Source organism: Equus caballus, chromosome 3, assembly GCF_041296265.1.
Source record: "Equus caballus isolate H_3958 breed thoroughbred chromosome 3, TB-T2T, whole genome shotgun sequence".
NCBI lineage: Eukaryota > Metazoa > Chordata > Mammalia > Perissodactyla > Equidae > Equus > Equus caballus.
The window spans coordinates 35,105,525-35,118,079 of NC_091686.1; the positions used below are offsets into that span (position 1 = coordinate 35,105,525).

Here is a 12,555-nt window from a genome sequence, read left to right on the forward strand (position 1 = left end):
AGTCAACGACGTCCAGACCTTGAGGGTTCCAGGACCACACTTTGAGAACTGCCAGATTAAACCCTCGCCCCCACCCAGGCCGTGCAGGTGAGCTCTCTCTTTTGCCAGAGAAGAAACTAGAAGCTCAGTGACGTTCATGAGGTGCCCCGACCTCTGTCCCCAGGGAACCCTCAGGCCCGCCCCTCTCCCCATGCAGCCTGGCCCCACTCCTGTCTACCAGGGCAGGAATCTACATGTGACCTCCACACACAGGGCCAGGCAGGGAGCTCCCTGGTCCCCAAGATCTCAGCCGGGGGAGCTGCAGCTCCCACCCCGGGCAGCCCCAGCTCTCTTCTCTGTCTCCTTCTATTAAGGCCTCCCTCCCAGGCCCCCTCCCCTCCACCGGCTGGATAACTGGGGCCCCCAGATGCCCAAGCCACCCCTGCAGCCTCAAGTGACAGCTCACTGTGTGCGTGAACTCCCACACGCCAGGAACACTGCCGTTTACACAGCACACCTGATCCTCCGTCACCCTCAGGACCAGCGCGAGGGTCATTCCGAGCAGACAGTGGGGGACGGAGGGTCAGAGAGGGCATGGCCCACCAGGCCCCAAGCCATCACCTCCTGGATCATGGCTCTCCTAACCCTACTCCTCACCTCCCCCCAGGTCTCTCCAGCCTCTGCCCCCCAGGCTCTAAGTCGGGGAGCCACAGTGGGGGAGTCAAAAGAGCCGGGGACCAGGGGCTCACATCAGCCATGAGCGCCTCTCCCCTTTGCCTGTCCGGCACATTCCCTCTTGGGCTGGGAGCAGCACCTAAACCCAGGCTGCAGGGGTCCCCAACCAGCACATTCCACCCCCTCAGCCACAGGAAGGGTTAAGATTGGGCCAGTCTCCAGGCGGAGGGCTCTGCAGACCACCGAGGAGGCGTCATGTCCCCTGCGTGCCTCCTGGACAATTCCTGTGCTATCACCAAATCCTGTCTGCTTGAGCCAGTCCAGTCGGGGTCCTGACATGTGCAACCGCGTTCTTCCTAAGAAAGCCCAGAACTCTGTGCCCAGGCCACGGGGAGCGCACCCGCGGAGGGCCAAGCTCTCCTCCCGGCGCTCCGGGCTCACCATGCACGGCACCAGTGTGGTTCCCACAGAGCCAGCAGGGACGCCCTGCGGTCTGGGCTGGGTCCCCGCGCTGCTCGGTCAGGTTGGTGGGAAAGCCCGAGTGGACACCTGGTCCTCGTAGGGCAGAGGAAGATACGACCCTGCCCGTAAATGCAGACAGTGGGTTCAGAGTGACAGGAGCCGTCAGGAGACGCGCCACCTTTGATGACCAGTGACAGGCGCCTGGCACACTGGGTGGCGGAGGGTTCTGAAGCTACCCTGGGCTCTGAGGAAGACAGAGACAGCGTTCTGTGACATCTGCCACGGGCCAAGGGGGAGGGTGCTGACACCACGCAGTGACAGCCTAAGAATGTTCCAGAACTGGAGCAGGGGAGCAGGAGTCCCACCTGCCCACAGCCCAGTCCCGGCCCTGCTGAGTGTGGGCATGGCCTGTTTCCCCAGGCCTGTTCTAAGGGCACCTGAGGTGTGAGGTCCGGGGGCTGGAAGCGTGTATTTGCACGTCATTAAGCAGTCTCTCGGATGGAGCCTCCTCCCTCATGTTTTTCTCGGCACTTTCTTTAATGCACAGATTCTCGTCCCCTCTTGGTCCTCTAGAACCAGCTCTGGTGATGAGTGCGAGGTCAACTGCACAGCTCAGAGCCAGAGGACCAGTGGTCTCACCTCAAGCCCCTTGGAATTCCCAGAGGCTTTTCACAGGAGCCCGCAGCTTTTCTAACAGGTTCCAGCCGCGCTGAGGATGCTGGTCCAGCCCCTTGAGAACCGCTGCCCAGTTCCACCCCTCACCGGGGCCCCGAGGGAAGGGACTCACCGAGGTCCCCGGCCCACCGTGCACACCGCCCTGGGTAAGACCTGCACCAAGCGTAAGGGTCCACTCAGGCCTGGCTGGCTGTCACCCACCGGCCACTTTACTGCACACACCGCACTGGAGCTAGAGGCGAGAATGCAAAAACGCAAGCAGAGAGGTCACTGCCTCCAGCATCTACAGTCTCCAAGGAGAGAGAAGGCGCACAGGCAAGTCTGAGCACCAGGCGGGAAGTGTGAGGTCTTAGGAGGGGTGGGAAGAGATGCCACGGCTGGGATTGCCCCCGCCTCCCTGGAGGAGGAGGCTCATGGGGAAGGCCGCACATATAAGATGCGCTGCCCTGAGGGGGAGACCCCCAACGGCTGCTTTAATGATGTGATTCCCCAGACGGTGACCTGCTCAGCGGAGTTCCACATAAAAACACGCGCAGCCTCCGTCTGCTGCACTGTGGCTGCTCCCCTGGGGCTGCCAGGGTGGATTCAAAAGGTGCCGACGTGCTCAGGGTTCACACACAAAGTACCTGGGATTGCGAACACCTCTCTCACCTCCACGACCATCCAGCTGTGCAGGCACGGCCCCCAGGTGCACACAGGGGCCTTCAGGGGTCTCTGGACCGTCCACTAAAGGCCAGTGGCTCCGCCCAACCCTGCGACAATCAAAACACTGCCGTGAAAACACCCAAGACATTCTGCTCTCAGCAAATGAGGTGGATGACACCAGCAGCCGGGCGAATTGAGAGGAAAGCGAACTCTGGGCCGAGGTGCCTGCCGGGTGCATGGGTGGGGACGTGCAACCACGAGCAATGGAGTTGTCACTTATTAGGCACACTTGAAGCCCCTGCCACGTGGAGGGTGCACAAGAAACACAGGAGCCGATGTGGGCCGCCCACGGTCACGGCCAGCACACAGCTCGCCTGAAGAAAGTCTGAGTGTGCAGACAAGGCATGGAGACGCCCGTGCCCTGGGACGGGAGAGGTCAGTCGGGAAAGACATAAAGGCCAAGAAAGCCTTCGGCGTGGCTGATGCCAGAGACGAAACCATGTAAGGACCTTGGTTTCATCCAGGCCTTTGCAGTAGGGAGAGCTCACCTGTCCCTGCAGGTGGTTTTGCCCTGGGGAGGAGTAGACAGGTGACAGCTGGGTGGCATGCAGGTAAAAGGTGAGTGGTCTGCAGATAACAGGTGAGCACTCTACAGGTGACAGGTGGGTGGTCTACAGGTGATGGATGGGTGATCTTCAGGTGACAGGTAGGGAGTCGGCAGGTGACAGCTGGGGGTCTGCTGCTGGGCTTGTTTTGCAATCAGGGGATCTCGGTCAGCTGCCTGTGAAATGCTTCTCTCTGCGTGCAGCAAGTTTCAGGGGGACAAACCGCTCTGATCGCAGCTAATCAACCATGATACAAAGAACGGGGGGCTGGAGGGTCGAGGTCTGGCCTGGTCCCAGATAAACCAGGGGTTGTCTTGGGTCTCAGGGGGGTCCTGAGGAGGAGTGGGCAGGGGTTTCTTCGAAGTCATTTGGGATGGAGGTTCTTTGCACTAAGTCGTCTCCTGGGCTATTTCAGAAAACCAAGGGTTTGTGGGGGGTTCTCCATTGTCCCTGATTTCTGGGGGCACAGGCTCAGGTAAAACCTCAGAGGCGACCACACACAGTGGTGCTCACTGGTCTGGCCATTTCCTAGAAGGGCCCACAGCTGCTTGAGCTCTGGCTCTGAACCAGAAAGTGCGCCCACGTCCGTTCCTCTGTCCTCACGGCTGCTCCTCGCGGTAGGCTCGGCCTCGCCAGGGAGGAAATGGAGCCCCGCCAGGATTCACTCGCTCCAGCTGTGCCAGCACCGGGCCCTGGTCCCTGGTGGCCACACCACATGAGGCGTTTACCCTGAGGTCTCAGCCCCTATGTCGAGGCAACACACGCTCGTCAGAGAGCAGCAACTGTGGTGAGGAGCTCCGAATGACACTGAGTAGGTCACACAGTCACAATGAGAACTTATCTCGATGCCCAAGGGCTCCGCCGTGTCACCCTCCACCCGAGTGGCTCTCGGCCTCTGTCACATTCTGAGCAGTGTGCTCTGGGCCCGTTCCTGGGGAACACGTGCTCTTCCTCTGGGGCCGGCTTCGCCCTGACTGCTGCGCCCACGTCCACGGAGCCGGAAGCTCCTCTGATGTGTCACCAGCAGAACACGAATTCCAAGCTGTCGCAGAGTGAATTTCAGCTGGAAATCGGAACTCCACATGCATTTGCAGGTTTCAGGGTGCAGCTGAGAACCGCAGGTTTGTGTCCTCACCCACCAGAGCTTTTCTGCTTTTAGCCCCTTGGGGTGGGAAAGCCACCTAGAGCACAGTGTGTGGTCCGTGTCATCCAGAAGAGGGGACGTGGCCTGTCACAGTTAAGGGGGTGGAGGGTGGCAGGTGCCCCAGCTCCACGTGCTTCCTAACGCAGAGCTGGCCGTCGTGGCCTTCGCGCCCCCCCACCGCATCCCACGAGCAGCGCCCAGCCCTCTCTCGCGGACACCCGGACCTTGAGTCCTGACCTGGCAATCTGCATTTTTGACACGCTCCCCAGGGGATCCGGACGTGGGACTCGCTGTTCTGGTATACAGAGTGAGAACCAGGGAAGGGAAATCAGAGCCCGCACAGGGCTTCACTAAGGAGATCTCACAACAGACACGGGCGGGTCTGCTGCACGGCCAGGTGTGGGGGCCCCTGGACCACCGAACACGTGAGCAGCAGCACAGGCTCACTCCAGGGCGCCAACGCACCGGCTGGTGACCTCTCGGACTTAGAGAAGTTCCTTTGTTTGCAGGGGGTGGGGGGAGCACAAATTTACTTATTTCCTGATTTGCATCTATGTCCTGAGGAGCAGACAATGAACAGTGAGCTCCCTGTGGATGAGATGTTCCTCTGTGAAAAAAGGAACAGTCGAGACAGCGAGACCGACCAGAGGGGGAGCCAGAACCGGGTGGGAGATGCCCACGCTGGGCCCCTCTTTGTGAGCCCAGCCGTGCGGGAGGGACAGAGGAGGGGGAGGAGGGGAAGGACAGGAGGAGACAGCGGGAACTGACGTCCATAAAGAACCAAAGCCTCTCATCTGAGAGGGACCCTCAGCATGCGTGACTCTCCAGACGGGGCTAGACCCTGAGCAATGTGCTCGAATACTGGAGTCAGAATAAACACAGAAATCCGTTCAAACTCTGCCACATCCTGGTGTGCCCTGCTGAGGGACCCGAAGAGCTCACCTTCGATCTCACGGATGGAGGAGGAGGCCAGGACTGGCCCTCGACACCAAGGCCATCAGTGGCCGAAGGAGACACTGACATCCAGGTGGCCTGTGTCCACGGAGCTCGGTCACAGGGTTGGAGTGTGGTGCCCGTCCTCCAGCGAGGCCCCCTCCATCTGTCCCTCAGCCCACTCGGGGACACAGCCCTGCCTCTGCCCCGACAGTCCGCTGGGCTGGCCCCCGCTTCCAGGATGCCTTGCTCCCCACCTGACCTCCTCCCTCAGGCCCACTTCTTCTGCCCTACACAGGCCATCCCACTCAGGCCACCTCGGAGACACGCACCCACCTCCCAGACAAGCCTCCAAGGGAATCTAAGGTCAGTGAACGTCCCCGGGGCCGAGAGGAAAACCCGCCCGAAGGAAGAGGGCTAGGGTCGGGGTCCTGCCTAGCTCTGAGGTCACCACAGGGGAATAGGTGACATGTCCGGATGTCTCTGGCCTCAGTTTCTCGTCCATAAGACGGGGACAGTTGGAAGTCCCGCTCGACAGGGCCGTTGCTTGGGTAGAGTGAGGGAGGCCTGTGGCTGACTTGGCCCAGGGTGCGGAGCCCCACATCATCCAAGGACCGTCCCACCGGCAGCCCAGGGGCAATTCTGCCTCCTCTGGCTCCTCGCTCACCTCAGTCCCTCCCAGCCCCTGCTCGGCACGTTGGCCTGTGACAGGGACATGGCGATGGGACAGGGAAGGGGCCAGCCCTGCTGACACCTCCGGGTGGATGTGCTTTTTAGGCTGGGGCGCTGGGGTGTTGGGGCGGCCTGGGGCGGGGGCCCTGCTGCCCCATGGAGTGGCCCTGGGTGTAGCCTGGAGCATCTCTGGGTGTCCGTGGTGGAAGCTAGGTACCTTCCAGGGTGGCACCAGGTGGCACGGTCCACACTGGAATCCATGAGTGCAGACTCTCCCCACTGCTTGCCTGAGCGACAGATGTTAATGGAGACCGGAAGCACGTCCCTTTCATGCCTCAAGACTTTTCCCCTGAAAAAGATACTTAAAATGCTAATAACAGATGGACGGTCGTAATTTGACACGGATGAAGGCTGAGGGCCTCTCTGCTTCTTCCTGTTTCTCGCCTCCCCCAGCTCTGGAGGAGGCGAGAGAGCTACCCAAACAGAGTCCAGGCTTGAGCTCCAACCGCCTGAGCCAGGACACACTAACGTCCTAGTTGACGAGGAGGGAAGCCAGTGGGGACCCGGCCACTAAGAGCCACTGGCAAAAGGGGTGCCTTCCCCTCTGTGGCCCTGCCAGCCACCAGTGGCCGGAGCAGACGCCTGCAGGCCCCAGCAGGCAAGCAAACCAAGGGAGTGGAGACAGAGGTGGCGGAGGGCCGCTCAGACAGCGCTGAAACAAGGCTCCTGCTGCGGTGGTGGGGGCCCGGCCGCCTCGCCCCTGCCGGGCTGCGTCGTCTGGGGGGTCTCCCGGACCACGCTGTGGCTGGTAGAGGTGAGGTGGGCCGAGGGCCTCTGCCGCTCCTCCGCCCCACACCGGCACAGCCTCCAGAAGGCTGCCCGGAACTTCCGGGACATGAGGCTGTAGACGACAGGGTTGATGGCGCTGTTGGCGTAGACGCAGGTGCGGCAGAACAGGAGGACCCAGGGGTCCAGGACAGGCCGGGCCACGAAGGAGTTGAGCAGCACGAGCGTGCGGTAGGGCAGCCACAGGACGGCGAAGAGCAGCACAACCACCACCAGCATCTTGGTGACCTGCGGGCAGAGGGGGGAGGAGGGAGGCCACGGAGCCGGCACACCGCGGGCTGGTGGCCGAGCAAATGCCACGGGAAGGTGAGCCGCGGCTCCTGCCCCGGGAAGTGTTTGCTGAGTGAGTGATGAGAATGTCGCCAGAATCATGAACTTCTCTGCATGTCTTCTGGGCACTGCGCTAACCCAGCGCGACGCTCCAAGCTGTGCAGTTGACAAGCCTGTGGAACATTCCAGGGCGTGAGCAGCCCCTGCCCTGAGACCCCCAAGGGCACCTGCACCCCAGACCTCTCAGACTGGACGCCTGGAGCCGGGTGCAGGAACCACGAAGCAGCAGGGAGGCCCAGGACGACACTGTGGTGGTGGTTGATGCTCTGCTGTCCCTCCGGACGGGGCTGCCATCGTCTCCCTTAGTGGACGAGGACGCAGAGGCACAGAGAACGGAGGGGTCACACAGCGCCCGCCAGTGCACCAGCTTCTCCCGCAGCCGTCTGCGCTCTCCGCTGTCTCGATGGCCCCTTCCAGCTCGGGTCATGTCGCTCTGGTTGGGACCACCCCCACCTGCACCCCATTCTGCTCTTTCAGCCCAGGAGTGAGTCACCAGACCCAGAAAGACAATCCTGTCGGGGGGGCAGAGAAACGAAGACCTGTCCCTGTGCCCCCCCCAAGGACTGTCTGCAGGGACCAAGGCTTCTCTGTGAGGGAGGGGGTCAGTAGGAAGGGGAGGGACACGTGTCCTGGCCACCTCAGCAGGGTGGCCACCAACCTGACCCAGGCAGGAAGCTTCCTGGGGACCCCAGAGCTGAGGGGTAGTCTCAGGGCTCCCCTCATCTGCTCCAGTCCCTGCCCCTCCCTGCTGCAGCCTTCAGGGTGCTGAGGTAGCCAGTGAGAGCGTGGGTGCGAAACAGGCCTAATCAGATCCCAGCTCCCCACTCCTGGCTGTGGGACCCTGGGGAGACAGCCTAACCTCTCTGAGCCTCCCTTTCCCACTTGGAGCATCAGGATAATAGCAGTCTCCTTCCCGAATTGTGGTGAGGAGGATGCACCTGTGAAGTCATCACTCGCCTTTTCCCCAGGAAGGGTGACCATCTGTGTGCCCAGAGCTCCGTGCCTGGGGCGATGCTGCCCCCACGAGTGTGAACACAGAGAGCGCCACACTGCCCGCCCGGCTCTGCCCTCTCTCCCTGTCTCTCTCCTTCTCTCTCTGTCTCTGTTTCTCTCTCCCTGTCTCTCTCTGTCTCTGTCTCCCTGTCTGTCTCCCTCTCTCCCTCCACCTCATCCCCGTTGCTCACGCACGGCTGCCCTCTCTGTTCAGCTCTCTCTCTGCCTCAGTCTCCCCGAGGGCCCACCAAGGTCAGCCTCAGGAGTCTGGGCATGCGTCTCCTGCTCCGTACCGGTGGGGACCCTGCTGACACCTGACACCAATGCTGTCCCTCCTCCGGGGCCCCCGCGATTTGCCCGCCCCCTCCCGGCAGAGCCAAGTGCATCTAGCCCCCAAGGCCCAGGTCCCACCACGGCTCCGTGCCCATCCTGAGGCACCAGGCTCCTGCGCCCAGACCTCAGCCTGCCGGCTCCCCTCTCTGGAAGCCTTTCCCAGAAGCCAGCTGCAGACTTCATTCAGTTATCACCGCAGCAAGGCCTTCCAGAACATTCCTTCTGCACCCCCTCTCCCTCCCAGCTTCCTTTCTCTCTTCCCTTCCTCTGACAGAGGATCGCACTTGTCCTGCTCAAGCCCTGGGGGCAGGGTGTTTGCCGTGTCGTGTCCTCCGAGGCCCGGCGCCTGGAATGGGCACTCGGGAGGGACTCAGCGGACACTCGTTGGATGGACGACGAGTGCGGAGCTCGCATCCTCTCTCAGCCCATTTATGCCTCTGCCGCATCTCTGGCCTCTGCCCGCTGACCCCCCTCCATCTCCCTACCTGCCCCCCGCACCCGACCCCCAGGATACCTCACCCACCTGCTTCCGGGAGGACGGGAAGCCTCTAGACGCGGGGCAGCTGCCCCCCGTACCTCCGCCTGGCCCACGGGGCTGCCTCTCCGCAGTTCCTGCCCCCCGCCAGGTGTTGCTGCCCCCGCGGTGGGGTGGGTGGGGCAGGGAGCTGCGGAGCAGCATTCTCCCAATGAGCCCGTAGAGGACCGTGGCCGCCAGCAGCGGTGTGACGAAGAAGACGGCAAAGTCCAGCAGGTAGATGGGCAGGTAGAGGCTGCGGGACACCTTGTAGCCGCACTCCAGGCCCCGGCCCTCGCTGACGCTGAGGTCCACCAGGAAGAACCAGGCCAGGCAGTAGACGGACGTGACCCCCCACACGGCCGCGATGATCCGCTCGGCCCGGGCCACGGTGCACACGGTCTGCGCGCGCATCGGGTGGCAGATGGCGATGTACCTGCAGGCCACGCGGCGGCCCTGTTGACCCTGAGGGCAGGGTCTCGGGACCCACCCACCCCGAGTGAGTGGACCAAAGCAAGGACACCTGCCCCAGCTCAGCCAGTCAGATCCCCCATCTGGGGAGACTGGCCTGGGGACCCCATGGTCGACCTGGTCCTCTCATAGGAGAACTCAAAGGCCGTGAAGATTTGGGTAGCGAGGCGGTTTTGAGGCAGCCACCAGGGCTGGCAGAGCAAAGGGAGCCGGTGGTGAGAGGGGAGGGCGGTAGGCAGGTGGGAACATGCAGACTCTCCAGGACAAGTCCCCTGAGGCCCACCAGGCTCCACTGTGTCTGCTGCGGGCCCAGAGACCCTGTGCCCTTTCGAAGACCTTTGACCTCGCGCAAGTCTCCGTGGGTTTTCTGTTGCGCGCCTCCAAAGGTTGCTGACTGAGTCAGCCGACATCGTGCGCCCCCCACAGCTGGGCTCCCCCCACCACGCAGTGCCTAGACCCAGGTGGATGTGGGAGATGGAGGCCACTGGACCCCCGGCGGGCACAGCCAGGGACAGCCAGGACCAGGCCAGGGTTTGGACGTCAGGAGGCCTCAGTCGGTCCCTGTTCTGCATGGCCTGGACGCGCCACCTAGCCTCTGGGCCACCACTCCCAAGGCCACGCAGCCAGGAAGTGGCAGAGCTGGGTTTGAACCCAGTCAGTGGGCTTCCAAGTCCACATGCTCAACCACAAGGCTAGACTGCCTGTTGGGTGTTAAAACCAGAGCTCGAAGAGACCCAAGGGATTGCCCAGTCCAAATGCCAACTTTCCGGTTGGGGAAACTGAGGCCCAGACAAATGCTGGCATTTTCTAGCAAGTTAGCAGCAGAGTTGAGATGAGAACTCCACTTCCTGGCCAGGTTCTGCCAGGTTCCCACCCCAGCCCCACTCTCTGTAAGTGGGGAACAGAAATTCCCGCTCAGCCGGGCCTCAGTTTACCAAGGATCCTGTCCAGGAAGTCCTGGCTGCATCGCTTGGTGGTGAGAAACAGCACGCAGGTGAGGGCTGGGCCTACCTACCTCTCCACGGTGAATGCCAGGATGGAGCAGGAGGAGGCGTTGATGCCCAGATACTGCAAGTAGGTGATGCCCAGGCAGCCAGCGTGCCCGTAGACCCACTGCCCGGCCAAGCTGTCAGAGACGTTGGGCAGCCCTGCAGCCACCAGCACGGTGAGGTCAGCCAGGGCCAGGCTGACCAGGTAGCAGTTGGTGGGCGTGGGCATGTCCCGCATGGTCAGCACCACCAGGACCACCATGGCATTGCCCACAATGCCCACCACGCACACCAGGAGCACCAGGAAGACCGCAACCATCTTATATTCGATCCGGTACAGGACAGCATCACCATGCGCCAGTGACACCCAGCTTGCTCCCGTTTTCCATGGTGGCTGACCAGGCTCTGGGGGAGGTGAAAAGAGGGAGCTCCAGGAGGTGTCCGCCTCCATGGGGCTAGGTTCGCCCAGCTGCACGGTCTGTGAACACCTGCACCTCCCTCGAGCCAGGCCCCCAGGGACGCGCGGGGACCCCAGGCCTGCAGAGCGACTCCGCTTGGCCAGGCGAGGAGATGGGACAGGGCGTGCACGTTCTAGTCTCTGCCATTAATGGTATCAGCAAGTCCCTCTGCTGCAAACTCAGCTTCCCTAAGCATGAATACAGGTTACCATCGTCCTGAACGTGAGACAGAGGGGACGGCTAACGAGCTGAAATGCGCGTCAAGGCCCCTTGCCATTTGGGCGGCCAGCTGCCCCTTGTCATTTGGAAGTCACACGGCCTCTCTGAGCTTGGTGAGCGCACTGTGAGGTGGGGAGAACAGAGCCCCTGCTCCGCAGCGGGGTGGTAAGAATCTCGAAAAATGGTGAGGCACGGAAAGTTCCAGGCCTGGAGCCTGGGGATGTTCAAAGTCTGGTATTTAATAGCAATATTAAGGCTTTGATCTCCCTGAGTCTCAGCTTCCCCATCTGTCAGAGGGGACAAGAGCAGGAGCCCCCCGGGTGCTATGGGGAGTGAACCGACAGACACGCCAGGCCTTGCTGGATGCCCGTCTCGGTTTCCCAGGAGCAGAGCTGGAGCCCATAGCCACCTCCTGCCCAGAGACCCCAGGCTGGGCCAGGTCAGACTCTTGCTCCATCCCACTCTGGAAACAGCCCCGATGTCAGCCAGCCCCGCCACCTGTCATCCCTCAGAGGTGCCCCCCACACTTCTTCTCTCCCTTCTCATGCTCCTGGGATGACGGCAAAAGGGGGTTTATTATGAGCTGATCAAGCCACTGAGTCATCTGCTCGATGAGTGGAGTCAAAGCTGGGACCGGGGCAGACACGTGAGGGCACGGGATGCACACGTACATGCACATGCGCACACACGTGCACACCACATACACACACATAAGACACACCACACAATACACACACACACACACACCTCTACCCTTTAACCCTGTTAGTGTCGCTGGCCTGAAGGGCCACATGTCAGCTCTCCTCAGAGCCCCAGCTGGTCCCCGGCAGCCCCGCCCTGTGCCCCCATTAGCCAGGCTGACTCCACACAACCTAGAGCGGGCGGCAGGATGCCCCTCTGTGCCGATGAAGCTGAGGCTGACGACCACCCACAGCCGGTCACTGGGCAGGGTGCTCAGCCCACTCCTGCGCATCCTGAGTGGCCAGTGGCCCCCCAGCCTCCACTGCAGCCCCCGCGGGGTGGGAACCAGGGCGCAGAATTGGGGCAGGGCTGGGAAAGAAGTGGTGGTCCCCAGGACGCTGCCCAGGCACCTGCACACATGCATATGTAGGCAACAGACGCACAACACACCTGCACATGCATGCAACACATAGACACACACAAGGACCCACACATGTGTGTGCAAATACACAACATGAGCTTGCTCACACCCCCATAACACAGGTGTATGTCCTGTAAAGACAACACACATCATCCACTCTCCATGCCCATGTGCACAAGTACACGGAACACACATTATATACCTCTACTCACCACACCTGCACACACCCCACACACGGACCCACACAGGCCCCGAGGCAGTCGCCCTCCTGAAATGAGCCTCCCTTTCTGTTTAGCCAAGGAGACGGTCACCCCAGGATCCCAGTGCGGCTGCTACGACCACCCCTAGAGGCCTCATTTCCCATCCAGCTGGCAAAGGCCGGCAGCCCAGGGGACTGAGTCTGGAGTTCTCACTGCTGCCCCTCCAGATGTGCGAGCCCCCTGCAGCCGGGGGCTCGCCCCACCCCTGCCTCCTCGGTGTCTCAGAGGACCCCTGTCCTGCCCACCTCCA

The 12,555-nt window shown here is 61.9% G+C and overlaps 1 protein-coding gene across 1 annotated transcript; it reads right to left on the minus strand.

The window, feature by feature from the left end:
• Nucleotides 1–339: 339 nt before the first annotated feature.
• On the minus strand, nucleotides 340–10,717 carry LOC100050529 (thyrotropin-releasing hormone receptor-like). Its single transcript, XM_014738286.2, has 3 exons — nucleotides 10,293–10,717; nucleotides 8,816–9,242; nucleotides 340–6,864 (listed from the first exon to the last, which is right to left on the minus strand). Exons 1-3 carry the CDS (start codon nucleotides 10,715–10,717, stop codon nucleotides 6,493–6,495), a joined length of 1,224 nt encoding a protein of 407 aa, XP_014593772.1. The 3' UTR covers nucleotides 340–6,492.
• Nucleotides 10,718–12,555: the final 1,838 nt, after the last annotated feature.

What these genes read in the sequence shown, in the direction of transcription:
- LOC100050529 (XM_014738286.2), bottom strand. Translation starts at nt 10,717, where the DNA reads ATGGAGGCGGACACCTCCTGGAGCTCCCTCTTTTCACCTCCCCCAGAG. An exon ending in CTGGCATTCACCGTGGAGAG is followed by an intron (nt 9,243 to 10,292) that starts GTAGGTAGGCCC and finishes CGTGGCCTGCAG; the next exon opens with GTACATCGCCATCTGCCACC. An exon ending in TCCCGTCCTCCCGGAAGCAG is followed by an intron (nt 6,865 to 8,815) that starts GTGGGTGAGGTA and finishes CTCTGCCCGCAG; the next exon opens with GTCACCAAGATGCTGGTGGT.